This window comes from Lichenostomus cassidix, chromosome 3 (genome assembly GCF_008360975.1).
Source record: "Lichenostomus cassidix isolate B80296 chromosome 3, HeHo_3.0, whole genome shotgun sequence".
NCBI lineage: Eukaryota > Metazoa > Chordata > Aves > Passeriformes > Meliphagidae > Lichenostomus > Lichenostomus cassidix.
Genome location: NC_139483.1, coordinates 109,406,716 through 109,428,771, shown reverse-complemented (window position 1 = coordinate 109,428,771; position 22,056 = coordinate 109,406,716). Strand labels below are relative to the sequence as shown.

The 22,056-nt window shown below is 44.1% G+C and overlaps 2 protein-coding genes and 1 long non-coding RNA gene across 4 annotated transcripts; 2 read left to right on the top strand and 1 right to left on the bottom strand.

Moving 5' to 3' along the window:
- Window positions 1–2,893: 2,893 nt before the first annotated feature.
- Window positions 2,894–3,435, top strand: LOC146440449 (gallinacin-10-like). Its single transcript, XM_085057150.1, has 2 exons — window positions 2,894–3,052; window positions 3,299–3,435. Exons 1-2 carry the CDS (start codon window positions 2,995–2,997, stop codon window positions 3,433–3,435), a joined length of 195 nt encoding a protein of 64 aa, XP_084913276.1. The 5' UTR covers window positions 2,894–2,994.
- Window positions 3,436–3,820: 385 nt separating this feature from the next.
- On the bottom strand, window positions 3,821–11,279 carry LOC146440448 (uncharacterized). Its single transcript, XR_014851161.1, has 2 exons — window positions 11,191–11,279; window positions 3,821–9,804 (listed from the first exon to the last, which is right to left on the bottom strand). It is a non-coding gene; the product is annotated as an uncharacterized LOC146440448 (long non-coding RNA).
- On the top strand, window positions 11,225–14,713 carry LOC146440447 (gallinacin-9). 2 transcript variants are annotated; one of them, XM_085057148.1, is made up of 3 exons: window positions 11,225–11,370; window positions 13,718–13,847; window positions 14,485–14,713. In XM_085057148.1, the coding sequence occupies exons 1-3, from the start codon at window positions 11,313–11,315 to the stop codon at window positions 14,498–14,500; spliced, it is 204 nt and encodes a 67-aa protein (XP_084913274.1). In that variant the 5' UTR covers window positions 11,225–11,312; the 3' UTR covers window positions 14,501–14,713. The 2 variants fall into 2 exon arrangements, with proteins under 2 accessions (XP_084913274.1, XP_084913275.1); XM_085057149.1 differs by lacking the exon at window positions 14,485–14,713 and having other exon boundaries at window positions 13,718–13,851.
- Window positions 14,714–22,056: the final 7,343 nt, after the last annotated feature.

Here is a 22,056-nt window from a genome sequence, read left to right as displayed (position 1 = left end):
CAAAGTGTATCAATTAGAGGATGTTCACTAAAAAACTTCCATGGATGAAGCAACCTTGGAAACCTCATGTTCCCATTCTCATTGTGCCCTTAGCAAGATGATGCCAAAGGGTAGAAATATGGAATCACAGGATGGTTTGTGTTAGAAGGGACATTAAAAACCCATCCAGTTCCACCCTCTGCCATGGGTAGGGACATCTTCCACTATCCCAGGGTGCTCCAAGCTCTGTCCAACCTGGCCTTGGACACTTCTAGGAATCCAAAGGCAGCCACAGCTTCTCCAGGCAACCTGTGCCAGAGCCTCACCACCCTCACAGGGAAGAACTCAACATTGCAAATTTTCCTTGCAATTTTGCCACTGCTGGGGAAAAATTCAGCAAAACTGAATTGCAAACCTCCCCCAGCTCCTCTTTGCTTAGAGAGCCTGATTTCTCTGGGGTAGGACCTGCAGGTCCTTGAATCCCCAGCTCATGTGTGGAAGTTAATGTTCAACAGAGATCTCCAGGAGTCCATCCTGGGTACTGTGGGATACAGTTCCAAGCACACACTTCCATGTTCCAGCCCCAGGTCACTGCTGTGCTGCATGAATTGCTCTGCTCCTCAGCCATTTCATACAAGTTTTGTCTGGTTTTGAGCAACCGGTTTGCACCTGTCTTTGTTTTTGTTAGAAGTCATGGAATTTTCCTCTTGCTCTGAATGACATTTTCAGGTTGCTTGTGCTAGCAGGGCTCAAAGTGTTGGTCACTTTCATAGAATCAGAATCATGGAATCCTAAAAGGGTTTGTGTTGGAGTGGACATTAAAGCTCATTTCATTCCCACCCACTGCCATGGGCAGGGACACCTTCAATGGATCAGGTTGTTCCAAGCCCCATCCTTAATTGTTTCCAGGGGCATCCACCACCTCTCTGGGCAACCTGTGCCAGGGTTTTACCACTCTCATTGTGAAAATCTTCTTCCTTATTTCCCAGAGAGCCATTTTCCTTCTGCAAGGAAGGAGTTTTTCAGCAAAATCTGAGTGCTATGGCAATTAATATCACTGAAATGGAAATAATTTAACTCTAATAATAAACTGATTATGTTCCAAAGGTGGGAAACAGTACAGTGAGTGGAGCCTTTTCAAATACTGCATGTGATAACAAAAAGTAATCACAACCTTCCCCAGTGCCACAATCTGATTTTATTTGGGAAAACACAACTCCACCCTGACATGGATGTCTTTCGGAAAAATGAATACTCAAAAAACATACATCTGTTACTGTAACATCCCAACACTGTTGTGTCTGTGTGAAAGACAGGTGAGGGAAACTCAAATTTCTATGAGTGTTGATAAAAATAAAAGGTTTTATTTTCTGGTTTATTTATGCTGGTGTTGCAGGTCAGGTACCTGCCTCTCTGTATCCCAGTAAAGAGAAAAGAGAGGGAGGACAAATTGAATTTCTTCTCCATTAGAACTGGGGAAAGCTGGAGAGTTGCTGGCAAATGAAAAGATAATTTCCAAGGCAAGGATAAAAAAAAAAAAGAAAAAAAAGGAGGGACAAAAAAGAACCACTTGGCATTTCTTGGTTAGTTAGATTTTATGTGTGGAAGAGGGAAATCAGTGTTTATCTTGCTGTTGTTCACTGCACAGACTCACCTTGTTGCCTCTCTCTCAGCTGCTGGAGTTGGCCCATTACCATTCAAATTAAACATAAACCTCAGTAATGTTTTCATCCTTCGAACAATTCTTGGAACAAAAAAGCCATTAACTCCGAGTTAAACATAATAAAAGAGGTAATAAGGAAGCAAACCACTGAACCAGAATGGCAGAGGTAGAGCTGCAGAAACACCTGGGCTGTGACAGAGTTTAACTCGTTTATTAGCACAAGGTTTTGTGAAGAACTTTCCCTGCATTGATTCCTTTCTCAGTAAATTTGCAGCCACTTTTTTGTGGCTTTTGCCGCTTTTGCACAAGGGATCATGCTCTGAAGTGAAGCCCCAGGAGATGTTGTCCTTCAAGGTATTATCTCAGACAAGATTCTTGTGGAGTCAGCTCATTCTCCCAACCTTTCAGGGCAATAAGAGGGGAAATATTTGGCATTGCATCACAAACTTGTGCACACATATGAAATAGTTTATTTCCTTTAAAAGAAAAGAGATATATTAGTAGTTGTCAGAACTCTTAACCTCTGAGGTTTTTAAGATGGACAAACAGGAACTGAGTGCAAAGAGGTCAGAATTTTTGCCTTAAGGCTGAAGGTAAAGCAGTGGGGAATGATGTGGGATGAAATGCCAGGCTGGATGGGGCTTGGAGCAACCTGGGATAGTGGAAAGTGTCCCTGCCTATGGCAAGGGTTGGAACAAGGTGATTTTTAAGGTCCCTTCCAACCCAAACCATTCTGTGACACAAGTGAGGACAGAAGGAGGACAGCTTTGTGTCAGCCCCCTGCAGTGGGTGAGACTCTCATGAGACCTGATTAGAAAGTGACAAAGGACAGTTGCATCATCTCAAGTCTTTCCCAATGCTTTCCTCTGCCTTTGACATCATCCAGCTGGAGACAGGGATGGGGAGATGGAGACAAAATGTTAAGTGAACTGTCAGTGAGTGACGAATCCAGGGTCAAAGCTGGGTCCTCATTCCAATGGTCACTAACTTCCAAGTCCCCCTGACCCATCCTGGTGCCTGTTTTTGGAAAAGTCTCCTAAAACCATGAAAATTGGTGCAGCTCAGTCGGGCTTGGCTGATGCTCACATTATATAACTGACACATGAAGTGGAAATTCACCCTTGGGGATTGCAACACTTTCCCCCACCTGTGATAAGGGGGAAAACCTGACCAGTCCCACAAAGTTCATGGCAGTTACTCATTGACAAAACCCTCACTTGTCACACTTGCACAACCCCACAGGCCCTATAAATACCAGGTGTCTCTCCCAGCCCTTCCCAAAGCCAGCTCCAGCCACCATTGGTCTTCCAGGAGTTTTGCAGGACCTCACAGCCCACAGGCAACTGACAGCCATGAAGATCCTCTACCTGCTCTTCGCTGTCTTCCTCCTCATCTTCCAGGCTACTTCAGGTGAGAACCAAAAATTCTATGAAGAACAAAAGGGTTTGTGAGCAGAAGTGTGTTTGTAAGCAGAAGGGGGGAAAAAGCAAAATCTGAGAGGCAAAATCTGGGGGTGGTGCAGTAGATGGGACCAGAAGCATCTGTGCTCACCATGCCACTCCTGCTAAAAAAACAACAGCACATGATTTGTTGGACATTTACCTCTCATCATTTCGGGCTGACAGCTGATATTTTAACTCCTTGCACTCCCCACAGGCTCTGCAGACCCTCTTTTTGCTGACACTGTCGAGTGCCGGACCCAGGGAAAATTCTGCCGTGCTGGGGCGTGCCCACCCACCTTTGCTGTCACGGGGACCTGCCACGGGGGGCTGCTGAACTGCTGCTCCAAGTGAGTGCCAAGGTCTCTCAGGGGCCTCAAAAGGAATTTGTTTTGGTCCTGCTGTTTTATCCACTGTTTCTCTGAGTAATCGGCACAATTCCATGGGGGCTTGCAGGGTAACCCTTGGTGGGAAAGTCCAGAGGGAGGAGGAGAGTGAATAAGATTAATGTGTGTTCAGGGAGAAAATTAATTGGAATGGAAGTTATGTATGGGAGAAAGGGTTCAGAAGGGTCCAAATTTCCAAGAATTCAGTATTTTTCACTTTATTTTGAATTTTGATAGGAAAAAAAAAAGAAATTTTTTCAAGAAATTATTAGGAAAACAATTCACAGTATTTACACCCATCAGGGAAAACATTTTATCCTCCCTCTGTTTTTATTTTCAAATTACTTAGAAAATTTAAATCTAAAGGGGGAAAAGTGTTCACAGATCTCTGCTTCTCACCCACATTCCATCTCTTCTTCCTCCCACCGCTGCACAGCTCTTAGAAAGGTGAAGATGAATGAATTTGTTAGTGAGTGGAGACTTGAGTGTGCAATTCACTTTTGACGTTGGAGACACTTTCTAATGATATCTGGATGTTCCTCGATAGCCAGATTTTTTTTTCCTTAAGGTTTTGAACATGCTTTTGGGGAATGCTCTTTAGCTTAAAATAAAACATATTCCCCACGCACTTAATTCTTAGAATAATTTTGTTCCATTAATGGCCACAAGGCGATCACTGCCAGCTGCAGTGACATTCACACCCCCAAATTCAGTGCCAGATTACGAGAGGCTCCTGTACCTCTGATGAAGAAGGACTGGTGAGATGAAGTAACTCACCCCAGCAATGATATTTGGGCAGATCTTCAGCCACTGATGTGACTGGACAGACCTTGGCTCAAAACAGGGGGAGAGCTCAGATCTCTGATACCTGAATTTTCCAGAACTACTTATTCTGTGATTCCATTATTTATAGAATAGCCAGGGTTTAAAGGTTCCCAGAACCTGAAGAAAGAGTGATGAGATGGCTCCAGGAAAGAGGTTTTGTTCATTTATTCAGCAAATGGGGATCCTCAGTGGTTTCAGGACACTAAAGTCACTCCAGTAATAGGACAGGTTTGTTGCCAGGAGATGGAGATGCTAAGGAAATATCCACTTAGGAATTCAGGAAAGTAAAGGGGGAAAAAAGCAACTATTAGATCATCTTACAAAGGACTGATGCAATCCCTCATCCTCCTTGGAAAGCGATTTCCACTGATAGCAAATGGACTGGTAGGGGCAGATGGTAGATCTCCAAGATCAAATTTCTGTAAGAACATCTCTTAGCCATGATCGAAAGAGAATTGAGTCTGTGAAAGGAACAAGACCTCTTGAGGTTGGTTTCAGGTGTAATTTTCCTACAGAAATACTCTTTTGTGGAAGAATGTACCCTGATGGATATAAATGTTCAGGATTAAAGCTCTTCCTGAGTCAGCTGTTGGATTTTCATCTGAGCTGATCAATACAAGAGTAGAAGCTAGGATATCCTGAAGGATATTCCAACAGGATATTCTGAAGTACAATATAATTTTTTTTCCAGCTCAGGTGGCTTGAAAACAAATCTTTGAGTTTAGACACAAAGAGCTTGATTCAGCAGAATACATTGAGATGTTTAGTGGCATTTGAGGTGCCTTGGTGTATTTAAATCCTATCAACATGTGTGACTTAGCTCTCTCATGACCTGTGGGAAAACACTGATTTTCAGAAAAGATAGATATCTGCAGACCAAGCAAATACCCCAAAACCCTTCAGATGGCACTAGACTTGTGTGTTCAGTAACTACATCAAATCCCCAATCTTTATTTTCCGGTGAGCTGAATAAAAATGTCAATACAAGTGGTCATATAACTCATTTGTCAGTGGCCATAGTTCTTGTAGACTGGATGTCTGCAGACCTGGACATCAACCACACACAGAGATGTAGATTTTTAAACCTGCAGGCTGAACCCACCCTGTAGGTTCACTTTGAAAGATAATTAGCAGGTCTCGAGGCTTTTAGAGGATAAGTTGAGATGACACTACAGCGAAATAACAAGACCCTTTGTATCCTTGCAGGGTTTTGGCAGAATAAGAAGAAAAAGCTTTCCTGGATCAAAGCAAGCCCTTGTACCAGCAACATTTCCACTGCCTTGAGGAGCTGATTCTCATGGATTCCTCCTCTATCTAAAGCCTCCTGCAAATGTGCATTAAAAGAAGCTTCCAGAGGGCATGTCCTGCTAGCACACTGCTTCTGGAGATCCAGGTTTTCCCTCGCTGAAGTCACTCCCTTTTTTGCTTCTAATACACGAGCCACTTTGGCACCTTGGCTACCTATTCCAGCCTACCTCACAGGGGTGTTTGGAGTTTCAATCACTTCAGGTTCATGCAGCTCTTGGAAGATATGAAGCCATATATATATTATTATTTTATTTGCGCACGAAAATAAATATCTTCTTAAACCAACATCTGTGAATTTTGTTGTTACTCACAGTAATTTCCTCTGTGGTTTCAGCTCAAGGCTCAGAGTGATGCAGTATTTTTAAAGAAGTGAGTCTATGCAGTGTCATATATTCCCAAGGGATTTGGGAAAGGCTAAAAGAGCAACCAGTTTTGATGACGGTAATAAAGCATTTAGGATGATAAGACTGGAAGTTGAGTGGGAAGAACTATTCAGGCAACTCTTGATAGAGAGTAACTGGATGAAAATATGGCAACTAATTGCAAATTATATATATGTGTATATATATATATACACATATACACATACCTGAATTAATGAACACAATGGGGTCTGAACTATCCCTCCCCAGAGGCAAAATTTGTGGTTAGACCAGTTTTTAAAACATAGATTGATTTTTAAAACATCAGATCTGTTTTCAGCAGCAGTCACAAAATTCAACATTGAAGGAACACACTCTAGGAAGGACGTCTCACTGCTCATAACCTGGTCTTGTCCAGCTTACAGAATTTATGTTTTTACATCCCTCAAGTTCCTCTGTGTGCTGGTTTTGGCTGGGATGGATTTCATTTACTTCCCAGTGTGGAAGTGTGGTTTGGATTTGTGCTGGGAGCAATGCTGATAATTCAGGGATGTTTTTGTGATTGCTGAGAAGAATCTGTGATTGCAGATTGCTGCTCCTCACCCCACCAACGAGGAGCTGGCAGGGGACACAGCCAGGACAGCTGATCCCAAGTGACCCAAGGGATATCCCAAACCACGGGGCATCATGCTCAGCAATAAAAACTGGGGGAAGAAGAAGGAAGGAGGGACATTTAGGATGATGGGGTTTTTCTTCCCAAGTCACCATTACATGTGATGGATTCCTGCTCTCCTGGGGATGGCTGCACACATGCCTGCCCATGGGAAGTGGTGAATAAATTCCTTGTTCTGCTTTGCTTGCACAGCTTTTGTTTTAACTATTAATCTGTCTGTATCTCAACCCACAGGTTTTCTCACTTTCACTCTTCTGATTCTCTCCCCAGGGGAGGAGTGAGTGAGTGGCTGCCTGAGGCTGAGTTTCTGGCTGGGGTTAAACCACAACATCCTGAACAAAGCCTCTGGTGTTAAACATGGGTAAATTCAGAACAGGCTGAGACTCATGTTTCCCTCCTGCCCCAAAGAAACACATCTCTAGTGTAAAAACCACAGAGGTGCTACTCCAAACAGGGCTGTCTCCATTTCTGCCTCTGCATGCTGGACCTTACACTCATCAAGGCCTTTCATTTCACCCCAGCAGCCACCCTTGCTCCAGGCTCATTCTTCCATTTGTGCCCAATTTCTTTGGAGCCCCTTGAGTGTCCATCTCACCTGTGCACTCCCCATAACCCCACGTGGAGCCTGGGGTTGGCCTCATGCAGGAACCTGCTTCTCCCATCCCAGTTCCTTGCCCAGTCTCTCTCCTTCAGTGATCACTGGCATTTCTTCCCAAGAATTTCCTCATTCCATGTCTATTGAGAGCATTTTTCCTAGGACACCACTGGCTTTTTACCCTTGAAGGGCTGGCAGGGTGGCAGCTGGAACCAAACTCTGACAGTGCTCAAGCTACAGGAGAAAAGAGATCTTTTGATTAATGTTCACCTTCCAAAGCTAATGCAGGACCTCAGAAAACCTCATCCTTAATGATCTGAAGAAGAGTCCAGTTTTCAAAATGGTGATTGGAACATGGGCTTTGGAAAATTTTTCTATCAGTGGCTTATCCACCTCAGAGCTCTGTTCCATGGCAAGGACACAGACTGGAGATGATCCCATGACCAGCCTTGGATGGGCATTTCAATCATTAAGAGTGGAGTTTCCCCACTGAAAATCAGTTTTATGCATGAGCAGCCTTTATTGAGTGTTCTGTGAAGGAGAACAAACATCATGTACCCTCTGCCCACTGTCACCTTCACTGTGCCTGCAAACATTTGTGCCTCTCTCTGTCATTTTTTCCACTCACTTAACTTTGGGACAGGGGAACTCAACACCACTTCTTGCTTCCACCTGTTTATCTACTCCTAGAGCAGAGGAGATTGTCACTAAATTAATTCTCCCCTTCGAATCAGGCAGATTAATTGTCCATCAATTGTAATTAAAAGCAAGGAATCTCCTTCATATCTGAAGGCATTTGGCTCCTTTCCCCACAGTCCAGAATACAGACCACAGGTGGTGATTTCCCAAGGTGTAAAGGCAAATTTCCCAAGCTCCCTGAAGGATCAGTGAGCCAAACAGATGAATTTACTCTTTCTGGCTGACAAAATGATTATTTCCTTCACAAGGCCAGGTCCCATACAAAATCCCCCACCCAGTGTTTGGCTGCCAGGTCAAATATTAACCTAACAGACACCTCAGCATCAACAGCTTCCTGTCAGTCACAGCCTCAATGCTTTCTCTGCTCACTGCAGACTCTTTGGAGCATCTTTTCCTGGTCTTCAAGAAGAAGGAAGAAGTGCAGCACTGGGTCCAAGCTCCCTTTCCCCGGTGCCAAGCAGTCTTCAAGGGGGTTGTTATCACCTCAGGTACATTTATGTTTCCGTGGAGGGAAGCTGTCCCTGCCAATCTTGCTTGGAGCTGGGGCAGGGAGTTGAGGAGGCTGGAGCTGTTTTCCCTTTCCTTCCCTTTCCCTGATGCTGTTTGGTTCCAAAGAGCATTGAACAATGTGTAACATCATGGACAAATCCCAGCAGGGTTTGCTGAGCAGCCTCACTCCCCAAATTAAACATCCCTGCCCCTCGTGCTGCCTGGGACAGGCAGGAGGGGAATTGTGCAAGGAGTGGAAAAGCACATTTTCCTTTTCCATTAAATCCTGTTATTTTTACAAGGAAGCTTCACCGTTGATGGTTTCCTTACTGCTGGCCTTGATTTATGATCATGGACTGCACTTTTTGTCTTCATTTTGTCTTTCCAGAAGTGAAGCTGAGGGTGCCGGTGGATGGGCTGTCTGAAACCTTGGGGAGGTTTGGGTTGTGAGGTTGTGTCTATGTCCTCAATCAAAAATCAGGAATCAGGGAGATGGTCAGTGTTCCCTATGACTCCTTTAAATAAAATTCCAGGACACAGACACAATGACTGACTAGAAACTTCTGTGTCCATGTGGAAGACAGAGGAGAGATAACAGCAAAAGCCCATTTTAGAGCCTGTGCCTCTCTCTCAATAACATGTGTGAAAATAAAGGGTGTTTCCCTTCACCACCACTGCCCACCCCAGCCTTCACAGCTCCTGGCTAAGGTCTGAGGATCCATTTCCTCACTATGTTCCTTAAGGATGTCACCTTGATGAAGTATGGATGGGAATTGGTTTAATTTTCCACGTATATCTTCTTTCCCCTCCTCAACCTCCTCATCTGTCCACAAGAAGATGCTTCCATTTTTCTAAAATCCTAGTCCTGACATACTGAATTAATGTGGGTTTTATTTTTTTAAATGAAGCATTTTCATGCCCTACACCCAACTTGCAGCAGGCAGTTCATCAGGCACAGACCTCTCTGCCCTCTGTGAGCAGTCAGAGCTCAACCCTCTTGCTCTCCATCGTTTCAGTTTGCTGCTCTTGCTGAAGCAGTAAATAATTAATCACCCTCGTGACTTGGTTTCACTAATGAATTTTTAATTGTCCTGTTTGCCCGAAAAAAATGTGCACCTGAAGTTCCCATATGTCTCAGGAGTGGCATTTCTTGGTGGAAAGCACAAGGGTTAAGAGATCTTTACAAAGCTGTGGTGACACTTCCTCTTGTCCATCTTAGATATGGCTGGACCTTCACATGTGTGAAAAAAGTCAGATTTTATTTTTTCAGATACAGAAATAGGTTACAAGGTGATAAGAGATGTGGAGAAGGTGATAAGAGATCTGGTGACATCACACAGAAGTGGATTTGATATGTTGTATCTGTGAAATCAGAGATGTGAGTGTCTTCATAACCACATTCAGGAAGGTGGAAGGGAAGGAAAAAACATCATTAAACCAAGATAATTTTGGGCAAAAATGAGTAGTTTTAGACACTCCATGCAGACTAGGCTTGGGAAGAAGGTTCAAACCACCATGCTGTTGTTTTCAGGACAGATTTAGGGGTTACTGGAGGGAATTAGGATCAGTCTCCAATGACAGTGTGGCACAATGTCACTGTTGAGCAGCTAGCAGAGTAACGAAGGCACCAGTTCTCAGTGGCAAGAAGGAATGACCTTTATTGTTTTGATTTCATCACATATATAGAGTTCTCAAAAGTTACCCAGATTGGTCAGTCAGAAGCCTTCCCCCAGGCCTGATTGGCCAGGCCTGCACTGTCCAAGTTCTGGGACACTGTTCCAACAACATCCAAACTTTATCTTTATTTACAAAACACAAGAAAACTTCTCATGGGAAAAACCTGTGCTAGCCACAGCACAACACACTGTGGTGTTCCTTCCAGTCCTTTCTGTTTAATGACTTCTTCTGCAATGTTTGATACAAATCCATGGCTAAAGTCACAAGTATAAGATTTATGGTATAGAAACTGAGCTCTGAACCATGATGGAAAAATTCCTGGAAGGCTGAAGCAACTTCCATGTCTGCCAGTTTTATAGCCAGGAGGGGGACTATCTACAACCCTTTCAGCCCCACCCTGCCTTCTCCTGTTGCAGCCCTGCAATTCCAACCCAAGCAATGACTAAAGCTCTGATCCTTTCTGGCCATCATCTTCATCATCACAGAATGGTTTAGATTGGAAAGCACTTTAAAGATCATCCATCCTGCTTGGGTAGGAACATTTTTCAGTATCCCAGGTTACTCCAAGCCCTGTCCAGCCTGGCCTTGGGCACTTCAGGGATGGGGCAGCCACAGCTTTTCTGGACAACTTCTTCCATTGTCTCATCGCCCTCAGAGCAAAGAAGTTTTTCCATATATCTCATCTAAACCTGCTCTCTTTCAACATGAAGCCATTTTCCATTGCCTTGTCACTCCATGCTCTTGTCTCCAAGGAGGAGTTTTCTCCTTTGCCCACCAGGCCTGGTGGCTGTGGGGGAGGCCAGGCTGTCACAAGACCGTGGCCAAGAGCCACGGTGCACCATCAGTTCCGCACGGTTTACAGCCCTGTGGATCCCAGGAATCCACCTCCCTGCTGCTCCAATCCCGTGTCCTCCCCGGGCGCAGCCCCCCAGCTGGCACGGGGTGCTTTGGCTGCTCTGCTCAGCCAGCAAGACGTGGTCATGACTCAGGTCAGGCATCTCCGAACGTGGGAGGTTGCAACATCTCCCTACCTCACCAATCTCCATGGGAACAGGGCAATGAACTGTGTTGTCACCCAGCCACTCCTCCACCCACCTGGTTCTGTCCCAGAGCCTTTATAAGCAGAGGCACCACCTGTGCTCGGCCTCCGACAGCTTCTGTTCACACTGGTGTTGTCTCCAGATCTGAGAAAACTACCTTGCTGCCAGCTACCAGTCATGAGAATCCTTTTCTTCCTCGTTGCTGTTCTCTTCTTCCTCTTCCAGGCTGCTCCAGGTAAGGCTGAAAAGAGAGGAGATGGAGGTTGAAAGGCATGCAGATGCAGAGATGTTCATTGTGGCCTGATAGCTTCTGTGCTCATGGAATCCACAACTTTCATATTAGAATTCCCTGGTCATAGTCCTAATTTTCAAACAACTGAGTCAAGGTCCTTGATAGTCACACTGATGGCTTCTTTCTAGCACATGATGACAAGATGGGGAAAAGAAGATGCTCCTGTATTGACCTTGGTGCCAGGGAAGGTTCTGGATCTGTTCATCTTGAATGCCTTCACATGGCGCGTTCAGAACACCCAGGGGATCAGACACAGCCAGGGCTGGTTCATGAAAAGCTGATCCTGCTTGATTAGCTTGATCTCCTCTGAGAGAGGTGTCCCATTTAGTGGATTCAGTATCTAGGTGGATTTTGGTCCAGCCTTGGCACCATTTCCCACAGCAGTCTCCTGAAGAAACTGGCTGCTCCTGGCTTGGATGAGTGCACTGTTCACTGGGTTAAAAACTGTCAGGATGGCCAGGCCCAGAGAGAGGAGGGGAATGGAGTTACATCCAGCTGGAACTGGTCACCAGTACTGTCCCCCAGGGCTCAGTACCGGGGCTGGTCCTATTTGATATGTTCATGAATGATCCAGATGAGGATATTGAGGGTAACCTCAGCAAATTTGCAGATGACATCAAGTTGGGAGGGAGTGTGGATCTAATGGAGGGCAGGAAGGCTCTGCAGAGGGATCTGGACAGGCTGGATCTATGGGCTGAGGCCAATTTTGTGAGGTTCAACAAGGCCAAGTGCCAATCACAACAACCCTCTGCAGCTCCACAGGCTAGGAAGAGCAGCAGGAAAGCTGGAAAAGGAGCTGGGAGTGCTGGTGACAGCAGCTGAACATGAGCCACGTGTGCCCAGGTGGGCAAGAGGCCAATGGCACCTGGGTTGTGCCAGCTCTGGGGTGGCAGCAGGGCCAGAGCAGTGCCTGTCCCCTGTGCTGGCACTGTTGGGGCACCTCCAGCCATGGGGACAGCTCTGGGACCCTCCTGACAAGAGAGACCTTGAGGAGCTGGAGAGTGTCCAGGGAAGGGAACAGAGCTGGGGAAGGGTCTGGAGCACCAGGAGAGGCTGAGGGAGCTGGGGGAGCTCAGCCTGGAGAAAAGGAGGCTCAGGGGAACCTTCTGGCTCTGCACAACTCCTGATAGGAGGGGACAGCCAGGGGAGGTCAGGCTCTGCTCCTAGGGTAAAAGGGACAGGACAACAGAAAATGACCTCAGGTTGTACCTGGAAAGGTTTAGATTGGATATTAGAAACTTTTCTTCACCAAAAGGGCTCTCCAACCCTGGCACAGGCTGTCTAGGGTAGTGGTGAAGTCCCCATCCCTGAAGGGATTTAAAGATCATGTGGATGTGGCACTTGGGGACATGGGTTAGTGGTGGCCTTGGCAGTCCAACTGGGGAACAGTTGGACTCAATGTTCTTGGAGGGCTTTTCCAACCTCAAAAATTCCCTGAGGATTTCATTGAGGCAATTCTTAGAATAATAGCTTTCTTAGAAAGATGCAACCCTGAAACATGAGCACTTTCTCTTCTCATGTTCTCACCCACATGTCCTGAATGTATATTCTAGATTAAAAGACCTTATATGTTTTTTTGGGAAAATACAATCCTCACTGTCAGTCTTTGCCTGAACTCTGTATTGGCCAAGTGCATTAAGTGGGTTTGGACCCTATTTCCAGATTATTTGGGGTTTTTTGGAGCAGCTTAAGCTGTCTCAGTTTGGTTTGAAGTAATCTCAGATTTGTACCTATTTTCCTAGACCATCAAATGTCTGTCTACTCAAAGAATAAATGTAGAACCATTGAGACAAACCCTGTGCTATACGATTTGGGATTGCTTTCTGGGGCTTTTCCCACTTCATTTATCACAAAATGTATTCTTTAATACAAAAAAAGCCTGAGATGGCCGCAGGGCTGGTACAATTCCAGTAGAGTCTCTGGGAAAGGGACACCAGTTATTTTTCACCTCTTCATAAAGCTTACATAAAAGCCCATAACATTACAGTCTTTTCAATTTAGGAGGCAAAAGGAACCAAGGTCTAAGGATGGCTTTAAAATCACCTGAGTGATGTCAAAAACATGCAATCCTTGAATAATACGATTAGGAGAAATGACTCAAGAACCACTGTGACAGAGTGGTCGAAATGTGGTAGACCTGATTTAGAATAAAGCCGTGATGCCTTTCAAATTTGGGATAGAATCCAATTTGATGACAAAACCTTAACACAGCGCCAGGCAAATCTAATGCCTCAACTCTGCAGTCCTCTGCCATGACAAACAAACATGAATTTTCCCTGGTTTTTTGCAGCCTACAGCCAGGAAGCTGCTGACACCCTCGCATGCCGGCAGAGCCGCGGCTCCTGCTCCTTCGTGCCGTGCTCTGCTCCTCTGGTTGACATTGGGACCTGCCGTGATGGGAAGCTAAAATGCTGCAAATGGTAAGAGGAATTCCTCCAGGGAAATGCTGCTGCACCAAGAGCAAATAGAATTATTGGGCTTTTCTCCCTTTTGGCGTCAGAGCCCTTTCTCCAGCCCAGCCTCCATGAAGTAACTGCTGATTGCTGGGGTTTGTGTCTGACAACAAAAAGGCAGAGCCTTGTGGTGTTGAAATGTTCCAGAGAGAAGGAGAGACTGTTTATGAGAGTGACAGGACAAAGGGCGATGGCTTCAGTCAGAAAGAGAATAGATTTGGATTGAATGGAGGAAGAAATTCTTCCCTGTGGGGATGGTGAGACCCTGACACAGGTTGACCAGAGAAGCTGTGGCTGCCCCTGGATCCCTGGAAGTGTCCAAGGCCAGGTTGGGGTTTGGAGTAACCTGGGATGGTGGAAGGTGTCCCTGGTATTTTGGGCCATCAGCAGCCACAGCTGAGAGGCTGTGATGTGTGCTGAGAGGTGACAGCCACACCCTACATTTTATCTGGGTTGTCTTGTGGCCAGAAACACAGGTCCAGCTCACAGGGGTCTCCAGCTGTCTTTACCCCCACGTGTTCCCTGAAATCTCCAGCAGTATGAAGTGCAAAGGTATAATTAATTTGTTTGGTGGATGAGCTGAGCACTTGACTTCTCTTTGCAGGACACCCAGCTCCTAAATCTGACACCTCACTGACCACTCAGACAAGAGCTCTGGATATCTGAGACATCTCCCATCTCTTGACATCGATGGATCTTGTCCTTGGTGCCCTGGGGAGTCTTTCCCATGGGGGTGGAGACCCTCAGGAGCCCAAGAAAATCTGAGGAGGAGTTCTTGTCCAATCAAGATATTTGTAGCTTCAATTCTAATAAAAGCAAGTTGTGAAACCACATTGCTGATGCCTGCTCCTGTATGTCAGGATGGTTTTTGTTGTTCTTATTGTCTATAAAAATCAGCCTGTAAATGAATTTTATTTAACTACACTAAGTCCAAGCTGAAATATCTGAAATACTGGGAAACCCCAGAGTGGGAGAAGGCCAACTTCTTCAGGGCTTTAAACTGCCTCACTACATCCACACGATTCTGCTCCCACAACCAAAAAACAAACAAATGCTTTAGTGTAGACCAGTATCATGTCCATGGAATTTTATTTCTCTGGATCCTAAACTGGTCAAACTGTTTTCCCTGCACTGCTTTTTCTGTGGGCTGTGTATCCATCAGCCTGGAATCTTGGGACTAAGATTCATTCCTTTCCCTTCCCTTCCCTTCCCTTCCCTTCCCTTCCCTTCCCTTCCCTTCCCTTCCCTTCCCTTCCCTTCTCTACCATTCCTCTTCCCTTCCCTTCCTCCTTCCCTTCCCTTCCCTTCCCTTCCCTTCCCTTCCCTTCCCTTCCTTCCTTCCCTTCCCTTCCCTTCCTTCCCTTCCCTTCCCTTCCCTTCCTTCCCTTCCCTTCCTTCCCTTCCCTTCCTTCCCTTCCCTTCCCTTCCTTCCCTTCCCTTCCTTCCTTCCTTCCTTCCCTTCCCTTCCTTCTTCCCTTCCTTCCCTTCCCTTCCCTTCCCTTCCCTTCCCTTCCCTTCCCTTCCCTTCCCTTCCCATCCCATCTCTACCATTCCTAATGCAAGGATTTGAGACAAGAAACGACCCAAAGTGTCCAAGCTCTCCATGCCATGAGCTGTTGGATGGTTTCAGGACTTCCACAGGTATTTACCATGACCAGTTTATGCCAGCTTTCCACTGGCCCAATCACAATGGGTTTGGAGACTCACAAAATTGTGGAATGGTTTGGGTTGGAAGGGATATTAAAGATTATCCAGTTCCACCTCCTGCCATGGGCAGGGACACCTTCCTCTATCCCAGGTTGCTCCAAGCTCCTTCCAGCCTGGCCTTGAAGTTATTCTTGATGAACTCAATAATGAATAGGACCAGGACATACTCCTGTCACCACATGGGTTTTTGTTTTCCTCCCATTTTCCTGGATAAATTTACCACAAGGCACATCCCTCACTAATTCCAGGTGAGACTCTCCAGTAAAAACACCCAGCAAGACAATTCCTCACAGGGATAAGGAGGTTATTACTCACAGGGATAAGGACCAAACACAAGTCTTCTAGAGCAAGTTTATTACAATTTATTGAGACATGTAGCCTACGAAATACAAACATCCAAGCTGAGCATTCAATATCTGCTGGAGACTTTGTCTTCTGGCTTTTCTCACATTATTGCTGACTCTAAAAGGAAAGTAAAATAAAGAATTCTAAGAGCCAAAGGAAGAACTTGTTTTGCATCCTCTCATGGGCAAAGACTCCTGCATGCTGGTGTCCATTTGGTTGGTTGACACAATAAAATTTCAGCAGCAAAACATTTCTTAAAAATGAAAAATACTGGTCTGTTCTGAGTGATTCAAGAATTGCTTTGGAGTTTCTTAAGGCTGTTTGTGGAGGGATTTGTTCTTTTTCTGTTATTCACGTTGTGGTGTGTGCCTGTATGTGTTCAGGGCATATTTTATGATCAAAATTCCAGATTTTCCAATGAGAGGATGCATCTCTTAAATTGCCAGAAGATTTGCTTAGCTCATCTGTCAGTGATCACTAATCCTACTGCAAAAAAAGGGAAAAAACTTTGAGATTTTGTACTCTTGACCAGGAAAGGATTTAAATAAAATGCACAAAAGGGATTGAATGAGCACCGAGGGCTGATATTCCTGTATCCAACTCTGCAGGATATTCACAGTGCTGCTGCTAAATTTTAATAATAAATTGATTTTCTATTTTACTTAATAATGAATTGATCAGTCTCTACTTGAAGCTTCCTGCTCATCTTGAAATCTGTGGTGTGGAAAGGAATTTCTGGTGCTCATGTTTTGTTTTTAACACCTCTTGCTAATAATATTGAACAAAGTTTAAGTAAGAACCTCCAAAAATGAGAGTGTCTGCAGCATTTTACAGCAAAAAAAAGGAACAGGAAATGAAAGACTGGAATCCGTGGAGGCAGAGTGTAAATTTTCAGGGATATTTTTTCCTGCTGTTTCATACTGGAGTAAAGATATGGTGTGAACTTTAGGGTTACAGTAAGGAATTTGAGGGGAAAAAATAAAATAATCACAGACTTAAAGAATTATTTTGGTTTGAAGGGATCTTAAAGACCATCTATTTCCACCCTCCTGCCATGGGCAGGGAGATCATTCACCAGACCATGTTCAGCAAATATTTTGGTTTGTCTGAAAGAAGAGATTTATGGAACTGGAGAATTTATGGAACTGGAAAAAAATCTAGCAGAACATGATTTTCACATTGTTCTTCCACCTGTGAGACCAGGCAGCCTTGGCAAGGTGGAATATGCCTTGAACCTGACCCCAAAATCCCAGGTCTCAGGACAGTGTTCACATTGAAAGGTGTCCTTTGAAGCCAATACTACTCATCACGAGCAGCTTGAACCAGCTAATGGCAACAGCAGCAAAAAGGGTTAATTTCTGGCTAATTAATTCTCTCTGCCAAAGAGATTTCACTGTGATCTTTCCCACGAGGCACTTGAGCTGCACCATTAATGGCACAGAGGGAAGCAGTGAGGAAATCCTCAGGAAATCCTATATATGAGTGTGCAGAGTCTTTGCTCTTTGTCAGCTCATGCTGGAGGAGTTTTGCCTCTGAAGGGCAGAATGGATGTATGAAAATGAGTAATAAATGAGTGACAAACCCTGAGAAATCCCTGGAAATGTTCAGGTTGGACAGGTCTTGGAGCAACCAGATCTTGTTGAAGGTGCCATGATAATGGGGATGGAATAGATGACCTTTAAAGGTTCCTTCCAACCAAAGCCCTTCTGTGGCTGTGTGATCCATCAAATCCCTGACTCACCACGGTCCTACAGCAGGGAATTCCTTGCTGGCAGCGTCCAAAGGGTCTTGTGTGGGGCAGGGGACAGTGGTCAGTGGAGCAGATCCCCCCAGCCTGTCTGCACTGCACCTCGGAGTTGGGGGCACGCAGGAAACCTGGGCAAAATGGTAAAAAAATCAACCCAGAGGCATGATTTCCTTCCCAAAGAAGACTGAGAACAATCCAGGTTACGGCATGGCAGCAATGTTGAAGTTTACCTGCAGGATGGTAACTTTCACACCATTAAATTCCCTTTTTTCCCAGACTGGGAGGATTCAGAGCATCCAGTGGTGTCTGTCCACTGCTAAAGTGTGTCCAACACACTGGCACTCTGGCTGTGGGCAAAAGGGACTAAACCTCTTTTTATTTAATTTTAATTTTAATTTTAATTTTAATTTTAATTTTAATTTTAATTTTAATTTTAATTTTATTATTTTTATTTTTTTTTAAATTTCTATTTCTATTTTTCTATTCCTATTCCTATTCCTATTCCCGTTCCCGTTCCCATTCCTATTCTTATTCCTATTCCTATTCCTATTCCCAGTTCCATTCCTATTCCTATTATTTCTGATTTTATTTCTATTCCCATTTCTATTTTTTTTCCATACTCACAGTTTTTCCTCTGCAATTATTTGGAGTTTATTTGACCCTTACCTGAAGTGCCCTGGAGCATTAAGAGCAGAACAGCAAAGAAAAGGGCAAAGATCTTCATGTCCAAATTCAGTGCCACCAAATACAACAGATGCTAAGAAAAAATCAGAAAGAAGTCATGCATTTAACCTGCATTTATCATCACCCAGCACAAACGTTATTAATGACAAATAAGCTGCAATTTTGTAATTAAAAAGTGGCATTTATGTGATAGAGTAACTGTTCTATAATGAATCTATAGAAATAAGTTTTTAAGGAAAGATAAATTTGAAAGCATGCTGCATAAGATTAAGAAAATGTATTTATGACCATAAATATTTTGTATTAATTTTTTTTTTTAGAAACTCTGCTGGGTCTGGCTGGGATTGAGCTAACTTTAATCATGGCAGCCCATACAGTGCAGTGCTTCATGCTCAAAACAAGTTACTTAATGACTAAAATGTCCATTTTAGTTAATTACCCCATATTTTCTTTCAGATATGTGAAGATAATGACTTAAGCTTCTCCAATGTCTCTGAAAATAAAAAACCAGAAGCTTTAAATTATTCAAATAATTGTCATTTTTGTAGCTCAAAAAGAGTAATAAGAAAATGTCTTTGCAGAAAATCTAAGGAGCCATCTATCCCTCCTGGAAGCCCTGAATTGTCTCACCATAATTTCTAGCTGCAGATTCCAGCTACCTTTTGAAAAAAATGAACTTATTAATTAAGAATCATCATCACTATAATAATCAGCCACATGCATTACAGAGATACCAAACACCGACCATTTCAGATGTTTATGAGGATTTAATTAAAATGCAATATTATACATATTGGATGATGAATTTCTTTTTAGAGGAACAATAAATATCAGAAAATTACATGGGTTTTTTTTTCTCCTCTTTGGTTGAAACTGGTGTGGAAATTACACCTTCAGCTCACCCAACTGGACCTGAGGAGAGGGGCCAGTGTGTCCTACCTGCTTCCTCTCCAGGTGTATCTTCACAGAGTGATGTTTTGCCCCAAACCAACACTTTTTATATATTCTGTCCATGACAGAGCTGCCACAGACCAGCTGGCTAAGGTCATGGACTTCTCACAGCAATTCCCAGCAGCTGAAATGTCACTTCCCAGCATCTGATGCGGGACAGTGACCCTTTGTGAAGTCCCTCCCCTTTCCCTGGGACATGAGTTGGCTCTTCCCAAAAGCACCTCACACCACCCTGGTGTGTGTCCAACACATTGATCCCTCGTGGGAAGTGGAGAACAGTGGCCTGGGACACTTAATCCCACAGGGCTGTCTCTGGAGCCTGGAGATTCCTCCACAGCCCCAAAACAGCTAAATTATGGAAGCTCAGTTTTGCAATCATTGCCCTGTGTGAAAACCAGGTGAGATCCATCTGTGTTCATAAAATCACAGAATGGTTTGGGGTGGAAGAGATTTAAAATATTATTGTGTTCCAACCTCCTGCCCTGGGCAGGGACATCTTCCACTATCCCAGATTGCTCCAAGTCCCATGCAACCTGGCCTTGGACACTTCCAGAGATCCAGGGGCAGCCACAGCTTCTCTGGGCAACCTGTGCCAGGACCTTCCCACCCTCACAGGGAAGAATTCCTTCCCAATATCCCATCCATCCCTGCCCTCTAGCACTGGCAAGCAAGTCCCTGTGTCCTGTTCCTCCATCCCTTGTCCCAAGTCCCTCTCCAGCTCTCCTGGAGCCCCTTTAGGCACTGGCAGGAGCTCTGAGCTCTCCCTGGATCCTTCTCCAGGTGAACACCCCCAGCTCTGCCAGCCTGGCTCCAGAGCAGAGGAGCTCCAGCCCTTGTAGCACCTCTGTGGCCTCCTTGGACATTCTCCAGCAGGTCCATGTCCTTGTGTTGGGGACTCCAGTTGGGATGTCACAAGAGCAGAGTGCCCTCCCGTGACCTGCTGGTCACTCTTTCATTCTCACGCATTTGCCACAAATGTGTTCTGCTTGTCCCACAGAAAATAATTAGGTTTGAATAATTAAGATTCCAGGGAAGCATCCACTTCCATGCAGCCACTTGCCAGGTGACCCAAGGGAACAACCTCCACAAAATATGCTTTGGTCAAACATGTGTCCCCAGAGGATCTGAACTACAGAAAGTGATGGCAGAACTGGTTTAACATGAAACCTGAAGGTACCTGTGGGCCCAGATGTTCTGTTTTCACTGTTATACCAACAGGAGTCCAGGAAAAATCCCAACATTCCTGTACTTCACAGAGCATCCACCTACCCAGTCACTCCCAGAAGATGGCAATGAAGAGCTAATGCTGAAAATCCCCTCCAGCAGCCTTCTTCAGTCAAGAGTACAGAAATTATTCTGACAGCAGGGTTTTATGGATTCTTTTCCTTCATTATACTGATGTCTTTTGATTCCCAGCGCTGATATGTGAGTGAATGATGTTTCCTGACAGGCCAGACTCAAAGCCCTCCCTGTTCTGCAATCTGCTGTGGACTCCTGTGATGGACAAGGAACCAGTCAGTGCTCTCAAAATCATATTGACAGGACTCAGGGAAATGGAATGAAGATGAGTTGGGGAAGGTTTAAGTTGGAAAAGTTTTTAGCCCAGAGGGTGGTTGTGCACTGAAGAGGCTCCCCAGAAAGTCAGCTATTTACAATCCCATTCCTGTATTATTTAATTGAAAGAATGTGTATATTTGCTTTATAATATGGAGAAGCATTTGTTTCTAGTATTTGGATTTTGATTTCGTTCTTTAAAAAAAAACAAACACATAAACCTAAATAATGAAGTGATGAAATATAAAAAGGTAGAAACAGACTCTGTGAATATTAAATGTAAAATGAGTTTTTAGAGGCACAGAGCTCTCAACTGAGGTTTTGGGGTCATCTCCTGAAAAGGATCTTAAAATAGGATAAAATTACTTTTCCTTCCTGTTTTCCCACTTTGTGCCTGTGTCTCCTGCCCAAAGTGGCAAAAACCAGATCAAAGCTCAAATATGAACCAGGACTGGTATAAGATCTTCAACTAATTGATTTCAGTTGTTGTTATATTTGATGGTAAACTTCCTTTAAATATCTAAAACACTATAATTAAACTCTTATTTTAATTCCAAGACACTGTTATTGATTCTGAGCATTGTTTTGGCTACTCACAAAATGATACATTTCCCTAACCTGTTCCTTGGCAGTTGAACACATGCAATTAAAGAATGAATATTGCAAATCAATTAATATTGTATCCTGAAAGCATTTGGACAATGGAATGTCTTATTCAGGTCCCTTTTCCTGGGGTACTGCAAAGGACACTCTGTGGTTCCCTAAAAAATATGTCTTTTTGTATAGACAACATAAGCAATCTTTTTTTTTGTATGCCCATGCATAAAATCTATAAATAATCAAACAGAAACAAAGGCTGAATTTACTCAACTGCTTCATATTTTATCTTTGCTGAAAAACATGCAAATAGAGACGAATAATCCAGATAGTCTAACCTGTGATTTACTCAGGAATAGTCAGGATATTAATTTAAGTAATTGTTAATTTAAACTTAGACATATTCTATAATGTATTTCTTGCTCTCACGTTTCTCTGCAGCCCTCCTAGCAAACCCACACTAACACAGATATATTTTTATATGAAATGTCATTAATGTGAACATGTGGAAAGACTCTTCTAAAGCCCAGTTGATTTTTTATAACCCAGCACAGCACAGGCTTTGTTCCCAGTGAACATCCAGGTCTCAGT